The 17,709-nt window shown below is 30.4% G+C and overlaps 2 protein-coding genes across 4 annotated transcripts in view; both read left to right on the forward strand.

The window, feature by feature from the left end:
- Positions 1-1,180: 1,180 nt before the first annotated feature.
- Positions 1,181-7,707, forward strand: LOC108730786 (putative defense protein 3). Its single transcript, XM_018460728.1, has 4 exons — positions 1,181-1,319; positions 2,012-2,245; positions 5,119-5,326; positions 7,458-7,707. The coding sequence occupies exons 2-4, from the start codon at positions 2,029-2,031 to the stop codon at positions 7,519-7,521; spliced, it is 489 nt and encodes a 162-aa protein (XP_018316230.1). The 5' UTR covers positions 1,181-1,319; positions 2,012-2,028; the 3' UTR covers positions 7,522-7,707.
- Positions 7,708-11,866: 4,159 nt separating this feature from the next.
- jus (EB domain-containing julius seizure protein) overlaps positions 11,867-17,709 on the forward strand; it is a 33,967-nt gene continuing 28,124 nt past the window's right edge. For all 3 annotated transcript variants that reach the window (XM_018460725.1, XM_018460726.1, XM_018460727.1), the window contains exon 1: positions 11,867-12,609. In XM_018460725.1, the coding sequence (XP_018316227.1) occupies positions 12,435-12,609 (175 nt within the window). In that variant the 5' untranslated portion in view covers positions 11,867-12,434. The remainder of the gene's footprint in view (positions 12,610-17,709) is intronic.

Below are 17,709 nucleotides of genomic sequence, written 5' to 3' on the forward strand. Positions count from 1 at the left end.
TAATATGCAACAACTCAATTTGCTGCGAATGATTACAGTGTGACAAATGGATAAAAATACGAGATGCCACAGAACTTTAAAATTTCTTGTAAGGAACTGCATACATTGTTGAAATACCATTGACGTTCTTGAACTCCTTTTTATAATTTTACCTGTTTTATTTAATTGATATGAATATGGATTCCTTTCATCCATTCACTCCAGAGCTTGAAATTTAATATTCATATATATTCTCTTGCGAAGCTTAAAAATATAAATAAAAGAACAAGATTAATTAGAATACAGAACGAAATAGCTTTAACAACGGGTATATAATTCCGCGCGTGCGCGCGTGTGTGTGTGGGTGTGTGTGTGATAATTATAGTTTGTATAATGAAGATTAAAGGCTTGCACGATAAAAAGCAATGCAAATAGCGTGACGCAGATATTCAAGAGTGCACTATATTACACATTCAATAAGCATATCTTTTATTTTGATTTTCACTTTTTATTATTTAAATTAACTAATTTACGAATAAAAGAACCAGTTATGATAAAATTACATTAATCTTATAGGAAGTTAGTTTTAAATTAAATTAAGATAAAATTCACGTATATATATTTACAAATTATGTACATATTTTTTAGAATGAATAATTTTATAAAAACATTTCACTTTAATTTAAAATGACTTTTTAGATCTTATTCTTTCTTTTTAAAGAGAATTTTAATGGCCGTTTCAATTACACACTAATTTATTGTCCAAAAATTAAGATGCCGATGAATTGCAGAAGTATTTAGGAATATAAATTTAAGACCGAAATGTATTCTGTAATTTCTAATGAATTTTATTAATTTAAAAATATTTAAATTTCGCAAGAAAACAAGAAAATAAACAGTTTTATTATAGACTCATGTATATAATTGCAATAAAAAAATAATAATGATACGTTGTTTTCCGACAAGAGATCAGATTTATACGTATAATTGATGAAAATAGTAGTAGTTACATCATGTATCGTTATGTGACACGTAAAAGGAAATACATATATAATTACTATTTATGGCAGTACCTATGTGATTTCTGCTATGTATAAATTGTAGATATTCTCCTAAACGAACGAAGAGTGGAACCGGTTGTAGGATCGACGAAGGAAGTGAAAGTGAAGGATCAATTTAGTAAACGCAAGTGTGTGACTTTGTGATCCTGTGGTGGGATCCTACTAACGTTTGGCTTGCCAGCAATCAATCGAATACTGCAGTTTCTTACGTGCGGATCTGTCACGAGCACGAAATATCTTTTTATCCTTACTTGTCGTGTAAACAGCTAACTATTTCGAGTAAGTCTCTGTAATTTATCGCGTGAAGCTATTTAATTTATCGCTTGCATAAAGAAATGCTTCCGACTGTCGCGATATTACCGGCATTCATCTTCTCCAATCAGATTAATTTGTATCAAATTTGCCCTAAATAGTATCTTGTTATGAATTTTTCTATCGTTTCAAATTACTTATAACTTTATGTATTAGAATTTTATTTCTGAAATTAATTATGTATAAAAAATTAATAAAATTAATCAACAATGATTTAAATTTCAGTATTAACTTGAGATTATTTATATATGAGCTACTTTTATATATTAGCTATATGATAATATTTATTTTTATTACTCTTATGGTATTTAAATTGGGGAGGCACCCTTCATGTAAAAATATTATTAGATTTGCAAAAAAACGATTGGAAATAATTAAAAAAATCATTCAAATCTAATATTGTACACAATCTATTCGTTCCGATAGTTTCTTCATTAATCCAATAGTATTTTTTCATAGGGGGGTAAGCGCCAGAAATGATATTAATATAAATGTAAATACAAAATGCATTATAATTTAAACAAATTATTTGAACATTCAGAAAATATAATGTATCTACATAAGTTAACTACGAATATTGAAACATTTCGCTGATTCTCAAAAACAACCGGTATTAATAAAATTTTTTTGCATGTATCTCTCGCGTTGTCGGAATGAAGGAAGCGACACGATCAAGATGCATCTTACCGGACACGTTAAGATTCTATTCACACTCGTCCTCTTTTCGTCGATTTCCGTTTTCGGGTTTCCAGACGGTGGGCCGGTGGACGCGTGCGTGAAGCCACGACCTAATCAACCCTACCATGGTGAAGCACGGTCACAACCCTTAAACACGAGCCCTTACAAGATACTGGCTTCGTCGTCGCAGTACGGACCAGGTTCGCAGGTCACAGGTGAGCCAAATGCGCATGGAGCTTATATTATTGAACATCATTTGGGTATTCTGGGTTAATTTCTTACTACGCAAAACAAATGATGAAATTTTTATTAGTTGAGTCTAGAGTACCTCCAAGCGAGAGATACTCCGCAATATACATAAACTAGAATAATAATTTTATGAAACTTTGGAGTACACCTAAGCCTTTACGGTATACGAAGATTTAATATCGTCTGAGATGAAGCTAATAAGATAAAAGGACAGTACAGAGCGAGAAGAAGCTATTGAAAGTGTTGAAACTGAATGGCTATTATTTTATAATAAATTAACGGAACGAGAGGGATAAATTAAACATTATTCTATAAAATCTCATTAGTATATAGTGCAAAAAATATATCTATATTTTTAAACATGTAAAAATAAATATTAAAAAATCGAAAAATTGATTATAGCCGCATGACTCAACGATATATGTATGTATGGAAGATATCTCGATGTGAATACTAGTATTATCTTTATGAAAAGAATTTACTTGAAATTCTTTTCTGAGGTAGTTACAATTATTAAATTTAAATTAGAAATCGTGTTTAACGATTTTAAAAACACTTTTGATTGTAACATAAGCTCAGATGGTCATTATTCCAAAAATATTAATCGCTGCAAATATATAACTGTATTATACACTATTTCTTATTATATTTATTTTTACAAGTGTGTTATATGTGTGTATATGTGTATAAATGGTTGTTTATAGTGTAATATTCATTTTATTCTACTCATTACAAAATAATTATAATTTAGTTTCAATAACTTTTCAATTGTTATCTTAATTAATACATTAAAAAGAGAAAAAAGAAATATTGCTATAATTTCTTGCAATGCGTATAATTAAAAAAATATATTGTAATTTCTAAGATACGATAAATTAAAATAATTATTTTGTAAAAGAAAAACAAGACAATGCAATCGTAAAGCAGAATTAATTTCTGTTTTCTCTTTTCCTTTCTATTGTTCGCTTATTATTTATATAGCATTCAGTAGTTTGGTTTATTTATCGTCAAAGAAGTATGCATTTTGTCCAACATGAGATAATTGGATTCATCAAAATTACAACTGCGAAACGTGTTAAATGTACGTAACAATGTACTCCGTTAGCTTCGTTAAACACGTCAGCGCTTGTAAAGCAATGGATAATTAGTCTACAAGAGGGATAAGTACACCCGTTCATTTTCGAGCATGCGAACAGTTTCCTTACGTTGGTTACGCATGATTAAACGTAGATGTCATTTATCCGCGGAGGAAGGTTGAAATGAAAGTCTGAAATCCGTTACGCAATAAATCATGAAACTTTGAAAACTCGTATTGCGAAGCAAATGTGTGTCAACTAATTCTTGTAACGCGGATCTCATAGATCAAAATTAAATTTTAAAAAGTTCATTCCTTTTTAAATTCCAAAGCGATTTTGTGATTTCTTAAAATAGTTTAAATGAGACAAACGTAACGCGTGCCTTTTTTAAAAGAACAAAGAAAAAAAACAATAAAAAACGCATAGATATTGAAATTTAAAAAAGTAATTTTATCTCTAAATTCAGACCGAAATTGAACGAGACATTTTAACAAATGTTGCAAAAGTGATAAGACTATCACTTTTTTGTTATAGATTACATTGCACATTTAAATAATGTTATGTATATTTTACAAAATTTTCAATTCTATTATAATAGTTACTTTATATCTGATAATACGTAAAACAAAAAGTAAAAATTCAACTTCAAAAACATAAATACAAACTAAAAAGTGTCGTCTATCAGATAGTTTTTATAGCAGTTTTTATAATACTGTTTGCAATTTTGCAATAATTAAGCTTTTCGTAAGTTATGCAAAAATGAGCGTCTGACAAAATGGGCTCCAAAACTGACATAGTAGGCAATAATGCCAACATTCCTATTCTATAAATAAAGATATATCCTATTCTGTAAAGAAAACTAATTTACGAAACTATAAACATTTAAATGACATAATATTATCAATAATACAGTCACTATTATTTTAATTACGTAATTTGCAAAAGAACACCGTAAGAATTTTCTTCTCGGATTCATAGAATTTGTTTTTAGCTGATTTGGTATAGAAATAAGCCACAAATATATGAATTATGAGTTTGTACTTCTTTAATTAAGCTAGACAGATCACGTTTTTATTAGTATTAATAAGGTCAAAGGTTAGTTTCTAAGAAATAATGGGATGTTGTTTTAAGAGACCTATGTCTCAGTATCGGTGACCTTCCTCTATAATTTATATTTCAAATGTCAAATTATCACTCATCATTTTCATATTGTAATTTTACATTTATCCTTTTAAAATTAATATAACTCAATATTTTTTAAATTTCATTACATTATCTGATAAACACGATTTATCACTATAGAATTACATAACAAAAGTTCAAATTTTTAAAAATAAATTTTAGTTACAGCGTTAATCATATAATGCTGCTAAAATTTTTTAAGGATCAATTTATATCTCTTCTTTATATCCCATCCAGTTTATTCGCACCAACACTCGTTTCAAATTCCTCGACAGATATAAATTGAGATTACTGTTGCGTTATGTCCGACTATCTATTATTTCTTTTATATTATCGATACCGATGGATTTGTACGATTGAACACGTAAAATTCACACGTCCGTGGCAATGTGTACTATCGCTGTATTCTGATATTTACTGCCAGTGTTGAAAATCTATAGTGCACATGTAATGTATATATTATAGATTTTCAGTACTGGCAGTGAATATCGGAACGCAACCTGCATATAAGAGCAATTGTTGAACTTTATCTGAGCGAATGGCGTCGATAGTTATCACAACTCAGCTCGTCTATTTTTCAGTCACCATTGTGGGTGCCCCGTTCAAGGGATTCTTCGTGCAGGCGCGTGACACCACTTCAAACAAATGGATTGGATCTTGGACGCGTACGCCGAATACAAATATACATTCCGAGTGTAGTGCTGTGACGCACGCTGATCCACATGATAAGGAGCAAGCCACCTTCATCTGGAACTCACCAGCGGACGCACGAGGAAGTGTTTACTTCACGTGAGTGCTATATTCTCTAGTAGCGGAAGTCCCGTGAGAATGTCCGTTCATGCATTAATAATGGAATGTAGGAAGGACAATGTTGAGAGTCGCAAATTGCGGCTCGAGTCCTTGAAACTTGCATTGTTTGTATAATTATTAAGCGCATTTCATGCAAGATATAACTTCAATGGATGTTATGTTAAAAATGCATATACGTTTGTAATTGCAATGGTTGTTTAAGAATTATGCAATGAAATTTCCGGTAGCAATTTATACTTTAATTGCATATTTCATAACAATTATGAGTGTATAGCTCAAGCTTGTACGCATTTTATTCAACACAGTCTCCCTTTTAAAGCTACATAATTATATAATTAAATAATCACTCTTGATAGCAAAATATCTCAACTTTCTCATTTTTATTAAAAAATTTTTATTTTAAAAGGAAATAAAATTTCCGATGATTGGACATGTTTTAAAAAAAATCACACACTTAAGAATTATGTATATTATCTTTATGAAAAATACGAATCATGTTAAAAAAATATAAATAAAATTTGCACACAATTTTTTATATAAATTCAAATAATCTTAAAATATTTAAAAAATCATTGTTTTAAATTGGTTTTTTTTTTTTATAACGTAATCTTTCTTCTTTCACAGGTACGTTACTCGGATTAAGCCATACTATTATTATATATGACCTTAAGTTTTTTTATTAATGAAGATATTAAAATATTAATTTTTGTACATGTTTTAAAATTCTTTTTTCACGAATTTATACTTCACGATGCATCCATGACGAAGCAAATTTAATAATAGTAAAACGAGGATACGTAGTTTGATCATGAGTTTAGCTATAAAAAATTCTTTATACTACTACTAAATTTTTTAGAAAGATTTTATAGATGATAAATAACACACTCATATATACTTAATTAATTCTTTCTGAAAATGTGAAGAATCTCTTAAAGTATCTTTTTAAGAAAATTTAGTATAAAGAATTTTTTATAGCTAAACTCATGATCAAACTACGTATCCTCGTTTTACTATTATTAAATTTGCTTCGCCATGGATGCATCGTGAAGTATAAATTCGTGAAAAAAGAATTTTAAAACATGTACAAAATGGTCTTTTGATCATTAATGAAGATATTAAATCATTTTTTTGGTACGCATATTGGCGTAAATGTATTTCATGGTGCAGTTGAATCAAATTTAATAATCGTTAAATGAAATATAGATATAATTTACCTAATGTGTGCACGCGCAATAATTCGCGGTCGGTTTACGATGGCACAGCGGGATTAATTGTATGATGTTAGCCGCTGGAAATAATTGCTTTTACAATTCAGTCATACTACAATCGTAATTCCACGCATACGTGAAACTTGTTAATAATTTGATAAGCTTCCCAGCATCATTTTACAGTGAAAAGTTGGACCGCAAGTTGTCGGTCTCTCACCTTGAACGGCTTGTGTGTGTATGTCAAGAATAAGCGCTATAAAATGTTTATTGTTATAAATTGTCTTGATATTCAACCAAATTATACAAAATATTTCTTTGTATAAATCTTACATTATCAAACAAAAGATAAACCAGTATTTCTTGATTTTTAGAAATTCTTAAATAAATTTTAAATAAATTTTTTATTAACAACAGGAGATTGAAAATTGAAAGAATGTACTATATAATTATTGTATTATAAGATAAAATTAAATCAAAGACTTTTCTATAAATTTTAAAATATAATTACAAAAGAGAGAGAGATAGGAGAGTTTGAAATTGTTTTATTTTTAGAACATTTTCTCTAAAATTTTTTCTCTTGTTCCCTCTTTTAAGAAAACATCAATGATAAATTCACCAAAGAATTTACCATTTAAAAAAGATCAAACCTATTATGATATATATTTTATGTATTTGTAATTATTGTGTCAAATTATAAAATATATTTAAAAATAATTTAAATTGGCTGCTCCGATTTGCTATACTTGAAATTAAAGATGGTTTACGAGAATTGTAGAAGAAAATTAAGTATATAATTTAATAAATCATTTATTAATTTAATTACGTTTTAGTAAATATTTATATTTAAAAGTGTATTTTGATAATTTATATCAATAATTTATTTTAATAATATGCTGTTTCAGTGGAACTGTATTGAAGGACTATGCAACGTTCTGGTCCGAGCTTGTGTCACAGGTGGCACAATAATTCATCAGCATACTGTTTGAATCTTTACTCGTCGACGAAGTGCTTTCGCCAAAGGATATATTCCATCTTTACACAAAAATTTTTTAATTTTATTTGTACGTTGCATATTTTGATACATTTGCGACATGTTATGCAATATAGATATTTTACATAAATCTTGTATTTTTGTACTATTGCAGAAATGCCAAGCGTTTTAAATAATAAAAGATTATCGAAACGAATACGTTGTTCGTTCTATGCGTTCGTTAGTTTCTTTGTTTTCATTAATTTCTCTACAGAAAGAGCAAATTTTTAAGGAACAATTACCGTGACATTTATTTATCAAATGTCTTTTCCTGCTGTTGGTTTATTTGTTTACCAATAAAATAATAGAGAAAAGTTGCAAATATATGAAAGAAATTCTCGACACCTTTTTGTAATAATCAATCGGTCGATTGAATGTGAATTGTTGTTTCAGCGGCGTCCTAGAAGAACTCGTTTTCCTTCGAAATGCTATTAAGGAAGATTACTCAAGCCGGTTGGCCAAACATGTACACAGTTGAGTATTGATGAAAAAGGAAATAAACGATTTCTTCTAGTTTTATAAAATTTCACAATACAAAAATTTTTTGTTAATCATTATTTAAATTCGAGTCAAGAGTGAAGAAATTCGTTTAAATATATGTTAGATTATTCGAATAGGCGGACTTATAAAATAACTTTGTTGTTGCGTTTTACTTTTGCAATATAACACAATTTATAGTACAAAGTATAATATTTAAAATATTTAGAAATTATACATTTTTTCCTTCAAAAAAATGTGTATGCATTTTATCATAACAAGTTATAAAATTTCTTCCTCCCATCTTGAACATCTATTTAAAAAAATAATATCTATCTAAAAAGTTGGAACTTTAAATACTTTAGATACGTTTTTTTTTTAATTAAATTATTCGTGCGATTATGCTGATAAGGTAGCTGGAAAGATTATTTAACTTTTTGCTTCATTTGTTGATTCATGCGTTGTGCAAATGCGAATGTAATGCAAATTACAATTTTTAATAAATATAATTTAATTTAATTATTTTGTAATAATTTCATAGAAAAAAACGTTATTATTACGATAAAATTTGATTCTTGATTTCATATATTATTTCTAAAAATCGCTGCTGCACGTCATATTGGAGGAACGTAAGTAAACTTCAGTGGATTACTGCATCTCGTTGCTTCTTGGCGAGGGTTCCGCCATTTCCTCATCCCGTTAATGGATCTCAACACGCTTTTACGTGAGCAGAAGGATCGAGGAACGCGTTACATAAGACTTCGCTTGTCGGGTAAAAGTGGACCACACTGGTATTACAAACCTGACAAGTCTAAGACTACTTTTTTCTTGCTTTTGCCTTTGGCTCTGCTCGAAGGGACCCAGGAAATTGATCCCGCATCGCGTCATTATATTTCTCTTGATAGACATCAAGATGTTGACATGAATGTCCATCCATTACGTGGTTCTTTATACTTCTTATTTTTTATTTTAATGATTAATAGTCGCAGAATAATAAATTATATAAGCTATTGTACTTACTATGCAATGTAATAATTTGAATAACTAATTATCGAGTTTGTCACAAGTTTAATATTTTGAAGAAGGTTAGAGGGGAGATGTATGTACGTTTCTTTTTGGCGAGGAAAGAGTTAAATATATCATATAATCAATGAGGTTATTATTAGGATGTAGATGGATGTTATAAATGGACGGATAAAAAAGAAGCGACGTTTTAATTACGCGTGTATATCCAGAATGAAAAATTGAATGTTAATAAACTAGAAAATAAATCATATTTTCGTTCATAACATTAATCACAGTTATCAGAAAAGCAAAACAAAAACTAATTTATATTAAAATTACTTAATAAATATAATAAGATAAAGCTAATATGTATATAACAGATTGCGTAAGTCCATGCAATAATTATAAATCATGTATTAAAAAAGATCAGTAACGAAAATATGAAGTATACATAAATATATACATAAATATATAGTAAGAATTTTGGGTTTGCAATATTTATTACAATGATATAAAAGCATTTTGAGAAAAGATTACGCTAGATATATTCGAATAACATTGTAATGGCATGCACAATTAATATCAAAGATGACCCGGTGACGCAGCATTACATTGTATTAATTGAAATATAATTATAGCGTCCGTGTCCCATGTAACTAGTCAGCGCGCCGATAATTATCACCTGAAATTGATCGACGTATGTTCATGATTCCTGATGAATTAGTTAGTATGATATCGCTGTGTCGTCCATTAAACCACCTACTAATTTCCATCTACGCGAATTATAAAGATCTTTTGACAATTTATGCGCATCTCTACACTAATTTATGATCATTCTTTTGTATTAAGTTTAATACATCGACATGTGCAATTTGTAACATTTAATAATTATCTATAAATTATAATACCTGCAAAATATGGATTATTCTCATATATGTATTAAAATCCTGCAACATAAAATATGATTTTTGGCAATTACAATACTGTTTTGGATACGAATAGCTGTCAAATACATCAACAGGAAATAATGTTTCAGTTACACCCTATAAATTTTTAATATTGTATAACATTTTATATTTAATATATTTATATTTATTATGTAATATTATGTAGCATATATTTTTTTATGTTAATAACGTATGATATTATATATATTTTTTATTTACGTTAATGTGCAATATATTTTATTCACGTCTCGTAATTAATCACACAATTTTTTCGTGCTATCCACAATATTAATCTTAATTGGCATTCGTTTCATGTTTGCGGAATAAGCAATGTGTGTGGTAAAGTTTAGCTGACGTCATAATGTAGCAAACTATCGATCAAGAAGTAAAATAATTGTACGGTTAGATCCAGAGTTTTCATGGAAATACTCGTATGCGTCATCTATACCCATAATAGGTACATAAAGTCTTATACGAATGGTATAATAATAGATGAAATACCGAGAAAAAATATATATATCTTAAAGAAAATTAAATGTAAAAAAACGCAAACAGATAATTCAAATGTTACAATTTAATTTTCATTACTCATTATAGGTAATCATGTTTTGCAGTAGTGGCTATAGAGAAATAGCCAGGAAACATTCAAGAATAAAAATAATTGTCAATTATAACTTATTATTTTTATTAATTTTAATTGCAAAGAATTTGTCAAAACGAGTTTTGACAAAAAAAATTTTTTTGAAATGAAGTTAATAAATTTAGTTTATTTATTAATAAATATTACTATACATAATAATAATATATGTAAAAATTATTAATATACATAAAATATACATGAAATTATATTTATAAAAATTGTTATATAATACATAATGATAATACATATAAAATTGCTAATAAATTATTAATAAATTGGTTTATTCATGTACAAAACACTTTGAAATGAAACTTTGATGAAACTTAATTTCTACAAATTGTACACTTCATTTACAGAGTAAATTTAATTTGAAAAAGCTATTATTTATTACAACTTTTAATTATACATGTAATTAAAAGTTGTAATAAATAATAGCTTTCTTTCAAAATGATAAATTAATGAATTCTTTTAATAAATTCTTTTAATAAATTAATAATTTTTTAAATATATTAATAAATTCTTTTATAATAACATATTTCATTTATTAAATAAATCCATTTGAGTAAATTCAAAGTAGACATCTGAAAATGTAATGCATTTAAAGTTCGAACACATCAAAATTTTTTCAACTTGTTGTGAATTGCGAGCTGTCATCGCTCCATCTTATTTATGAAAGTGATCGATCAAGAATCCATCACATAGAAAAATGAAGATCTATACTTTCCAGATTCTCCGGTATCATATCGATATTCATATTCATATTTATGTAGCGTAGCGAAACTGTCTATCCCTGATATATCACCTCGGTTTCGCTAAAGTTGCGCGATTGTGCATCCCTTAGAAGTGGGGATGCAGCGCGGGGTGCACGATTGTGTCCTATGCGCTGCGTCATTACCAGCACACGAACAATATTGACGACGACGACGACGACGACGACGACGACGGTGTCGCTTTACGTTTTCATCGTCTAAGTGGCGGTACACCGACGAGTCTTGTCCGAAGAATGACTCAGAGGCACTGTACTCCGTCGCTGTCTATACGACGGCGACGGTGGTCTCAAGGGGATGGATGCCACGGAAAGCGACACCGCCACCACACAACACACCATACCACATCACACCGCATTACACCGGTGGTCAAGGGGGTGGAAACGTGGCTCGGCCGTATTGCGCAGAACGCCGGCGCCTTGGCGTCGCGACGACTCTCGTTGGGGTGAGTCAGGTCGGTCGTTGCTTGGTGCCCGTGCCTTCCCGCTACGGTACGGTACGTGGCACAATCGCACAGTGTACGTACATACACGACGACGCGACGCGACGCGACGCAACGGCGCGAGCGCAGAATCGTCGGTCCCACCATCTCGCATTCGTCCGGACTGCGCCTCCGTCGTCCGATTCGGAATCGCACGCGCCAACCCTTCGCGATCAAGCGAGGGAGTCTGGACGCGCCACTCGGTAGACGCGGCGGCGTGACGCTTTGAACGACGACGACGAGAACCGCTAGATCGCTAAGGGCGCGGGGGGGATCCACGCGGACGGAAGAAAGAGAGAGATAGAGACAAAAGAGGAAGAGAGCTACGGCGTCGAGTTCCGCGGTGGCGACTATGCGCGTCATCGATCGCGCGCACCTCCGCGATCGGCCGGAGATGTGATACCGGAAGTAGGCCAGGCAGGGTTGACCTGCGTGGGCGTGCAGGTACGCGACGTACGGGTGCGTGCGTGCGTGCCGTGCATAGGCCGCAGGTGTGCCGCGTGGACCCGCGGGGGGACCAGCAGTCGTAGAGATGAGCGTCGCCGCGACAACCTGCCCGTCGCCGACGTACCCGACGTCGGGGACCAACCCCTGGTGCAGTACCACCGCTGTGCGGCTGTTCTGCGTCGTCTTGGTCTCCTCTTGGATTATCCTCGATCAGCCGGCCCTGGGTCTACCGAATCCCTCGGAGCTCACGACCGTAGAAGGTAAGACCTTTAAATAGTTTCACCCGCGCTCACATACAAGGCGCGTGTAACTTTCTCCGCGAACCACGTGTAATAAGATGACATTTCTCTCAAAACGAGAGAAATAACATGCACAAACGAAAAATATTTTAATTGGAAAAAATTGATCTATAGTTATATTTACTTCGTACTAATGATCTTCATTCGCTAGTTTCGCACGCGCGATTGTTTTATAATATATTTAAAGGATAATGATTAATTACATAATTTATTACATGTATATACACTGTTAATAATAATAGTATATAAAATATTTAAATCAAAAGTTGTAAAGTATTGTTTATAGAAGTTTAATTATAATTTGTTCTGTTGTTACCCAATACGGCGGCAAGTAAGGATATTTTATCCATAGATATGCACATATTAAAATTAAAATAGAAAGTTTTTTGAAAACATTTACTTCATTTAATGGAGTTATTCTTCGTGACATATGTACACTTGTTTAGATATCTGGTTTCCTTAATTTCTTTTGTGTGCAATCACATAAAACGCGCATGTCGTGCGAAGGACATCGTAGAGTGTCTGATTAAAAGTTGACTCACGTCTCTTGATTTTGCCAAAAGAAGTCACGCCGTTAACGAATTGGCATGAATGGTAAACGAAGAGTGCGAACACGATGAATACGTCCAGTCATACTATTTGCAAATCTCATACGAGTAGCTAATTGCAAATTTTGAGTTGCCCCGAATCGCGCATTGCTGGCGTAAGTTTAAAAATATTTTGGCTGCTTTTAACAGAGAAAACAGCTTTGCAAGTGTTATAAAATTTTTGATACATATGATTGGTCTTAATTTCTCACGGGATCTAAATGTATGAACCAATCATGTTAAAGATTCTTACAACAGTTACAAAACTGCTTTTTCTATTGAAAGCAGCCAAAATCAGTTTAATAATCAGCCAAAGTAAGTTAATATTAGCTAATATTGTTCAAAAATTTTTGATGATATTAGCTCGCAAATATATTCTGAAACCAATTATAAAAAACAAAACAAATAATTTAGCTTATAATGATTTTATGCAACATAATGACCATATTTTTCTGCAGTTTTAGATCAGTAACTTTTAAAAGAATAAATAAATCCAAATAAACATTTGCACGAATATTTATTATTGTGGATCAGCATGTTTATTTGATTTAATCTTTTACTTCCTCATCAAATTTACAAATAAGTATTACAAAAACATGATTTTATATAAGAACCAGGATTAAAAAAAATAAAATAAAAAATTTTTAAACCAATAAGGGAATCGTGTTAAATTTTGTACAGATATTCAGACGTACTAACGAAACAATCTATGAAATTTTTATATTTTTGGTAATGTTTTAAGATGTGACCCATACAATCCTTAAAATCTCACGTAAACAAATTTGTCGTTCACTCAGAGAAAGGTTTCTTTTATTTAAAGAAATATTTCTTTGCTATACGTTAAAAAAAAAATTTCTTTGATTTGAAAATAATTTTTTACGTAATCTACCCTTAACATTTACGGCTCTCGGAAACCCTACGAAATGAAAATTGCTTCATTATTTCAGAACACGTCTTCTGTAATTCTATGCTATACGGAATCAAATATTTGTGCCTGAATAGATCAAATAAATAATGTTTACGTAAATAGATAGAGAATTATAAAATGATCTTTTTCTTATGATTATTTTTTTCATATTAATGTATTAATATACATGTTTAATATATTGACAAATATGTTTAGAAGATCTTACTTTCCGTAATCCGCCAAAGATTACTTGAGAGTATTAAATAACAAATATTTTTTTTGGAAAATTTTGAAACTCTAGTCTATTCTCGCATGTAATAAAAAGCTACTGTTTTATCAGTTCATCTGTAATCTTCCTGTCTCGTTTCGCTGTCTCGAAAATTTATATGGATCGGTCATCGTAAAAGATAACGACTTATAGATAGCTAGAATGTTTTCCTTCGAATAGTTCTTCAATATTTTTTCAGGAGGAATTTTATCTAGTTTTCCGATAGTTTTCATCTTTTATTCATCTCTCTCTCTCTCTCTCTCTCTCTCTCTCTCTCTCTCAATCCGCATACAGTTACCGTAGACTAACATAATTTCGAAAAGAATAAGTTCTGCTTTTTCATTCTGAAAATTTGTTGGTTCAGGGTTCTACTAACGATTCGCATTCATAGCTCATTCAATTCATCTCGATTTGTACAAGGTATGTTTTTCAATTCAATGCATGTATTCTTCAACAATACTGATTGCTGCAGAATATTGAAAAATCCTTTTTTGTTTACCCAGGTTTACCTTTGCTACCTGGGTAGTTCGAAAAATATATGTAAATTAACTTTGCGATATTGGAAAGTAATATTAGTCCTTTACGATTGAAACAATATTAAACAAAAAAGACGGGCGATTAAGAGCCTTAAAGCGCGGTAATTAGTGCAATTATATTTTCAAATAGAGTTATTATTCTTACATAGATATGATAACCGAACGTTTCGACTTAATTCGGGTCATCTTCAGCAGTCTTGTAAATTTTGGATTCTTAGAACAATATCAAGTAAAGATAGTAACGAAGTGCAGCACGGAAAGTCTCTCAGATTATCATATATAGAGTGTGTAACCGTCAATTAGCTGTTTAACTAATTGTAAGTGCGAGTTACTGCACTCCATGACTGCACAATAAATTATAAATTGCAATGAAATAAGATCGCTGCTCGATATGTCCTAAGTCGAGTCACATAAAGGTTCTTAATTGCCCATCTTTTTTGTTTAATATTATTTTAATATCTCAAGAGCCCAAATCTGATTACTTTATGATTGAATTTTAAACCGTAAGTCAATATTAAATTTTGTAAATCTAATCAATTTTCGCATTTTGTAGCTTTTTATAAAAATTTAAAAGAATGTCAACTATAAGTTATAATTATATATTTTCACCGTTTTCCGACTATTTCAAAAAAGTAAAATATCATTTGTTAGTTTTAAATTGCTGAAAAGTAACTTAAATCTTAAAGTTTATTTAAATCTCGTATGCAAACATAAGATGGCAATTATAATTGTGATTATAAACAGGATAGTGCAACAAGTAAAAACATTTGCGATATTATGGACTTGTTGCGGAGTGAAAACAAATTCACTGAAATCAGTCATAAAAACTGAAATACTTGCGTCATTCGAGATTTTAGTATGCTTTGCCTATATCGGTTTATACGCGTCAATCAAAATAATTCTAATATTTATCTTGTTTTAATAATTATCCTAATTGCTCTTCATTCTATAATACTTAGGAATACATTCCTATAAAAATTACTTGCTTTAATTTTATTAACGATGTATCTTATTTAAGCTGTTATGTCAAATCAATCGACATAAAAACATCATATCGACTTATATAAGATGCTCATTCAATGACCTTATGCTATGATTGTGCAGTTTATGTCGTTTTGTGTATGATATCTCTTAATGAAACAAATACATTATGCTTTTGTTTTAATAAAATTTTATTTGTTTTATTAATGCTATTATAAAATTAACAAGATCATTTTTAATTAAAATAATGTTGTCAATACAATATTATTTTTTCCCGTGTACTCTCTTTTTCTGTTTGTTTAGCTCTCGCCTTCTTCATTCTGCTATTTATTTACCGGATTAACGTTAATTTGCAGATGAACTTTCTGTGCTTATTACGTGTTGCGAGAACATTATTGAATTATCCTTAATGGAATTGATGGAATTAAGCCTAACAATTTATTTCTCTTAGCTTAATTTGCGTTCTAGTAAAAGTGACATTATCTTATCTGTTAATTCAGAAATATACTTTAATAGTGAGATGAAGGGAATGAGAGAGAGAAATAAAATTTTATCATATATATATATATATATATTATATATTATAAACCTAATGCTAGATTTTGCAAGATATAAAAGGTCATACAATATATAAAAATTTTAATGCAGTAAGTACTTTAAAAAAATCACTACATATAACATAAAAATATACCTAACATTAAATGCTACAAAAATTTTTTAAATTAATGACTAATCGAAATAAAATTTAATTTTTAAAACAACTTTGCATATTACATTTGTATAAACTAACATCTAAAGAATATCGAAAACATCTAAAAAATATTTTATTTTTATGTCTTAAATATATTTTTCGTGCTTATATTGCCTTTTTAAAATGATCTCTTTTATTTTATGAAATAATATCATTCTTACGTATATTTTTAGCTTTCTTATATCTATTGTGTGACATTTCGTGTTGCCGAATTAAAATTGATTGCCTCCGCAAAGTTGTAACTTAAACTCTGCCCAAGTTTGCTAAGTTAAGATTCAATTCAATTTTTTTTGTATACCTTGATCCGTTTATCGTTTTCTAAGTAGTTGCTACAATTGTGTGCTACTGGTTTGCTTGACTGAAGGAATTAAGTAAAAAGATTTATCATCTAACTTTTTTATTAAAATTATACTGAGAGAAAATGGGTTGCGAATGTAACATGTAAAAATGATTTAATATTCACGATGAACAATTCGCGATAAACGATAATGGACAGTAAACAGAATTTATTAAATATCAATAATATATTAAAGTTTAAAGCAAAAATGGAATTGTGCGTGAGAGAGGAGATGGATAAATTATTACTCGATGAATATTAAATTTCTTTCTTTTTAATGAAAAATTCTCGTGTGCTTCAAAGTACCCTTTTATTCTACGCTCTGATTATTTTCTCGTAATAAAGTGGAAATGTCGCCGCAATCGATGACAAATAGCTCTCAGAGAATAAATGTTCGCGCGTTGGTGGCATCAATTTGTATCCATTATTGACGAGTTGTACTTCTTAACCTTCTGCTTGCGATTAGCTGTTGCTATGAATTTGCTTATTATTCATTACATCAGTGCAGATTTATCTATGAAAATGGACGAATAAACATAATGTCAATATTTGTAGAAAAAATTGATCCCGGCGATCAAATTGATCTCATGAAGCTTATGTAAGCGCATGATGTCAATGGATTGTATCGACCAGCAAACTTTTAATCAAAAGATTAGGTCGCGTTTTACGAGCACAGTAACTCTGACATAACGTG

This window comes from Mycetomoellerius zeteki, unplaced genomic scaffold, assembly GCF_001594055.1.
Source record: "Mycetomoellerius zeteki isolate Tzet28-1 unplaced genomic scaffold, Tzet1.0 scaffold96, whole genome shotgun sequence".
Classification (NCBI taxonomy): Eukaryota; Metazoa; Arthropoda; class Insecta; order Hymenoptera; family Formicidae; genus Mycetomoellerius; species Mycetomoellerius zeteki.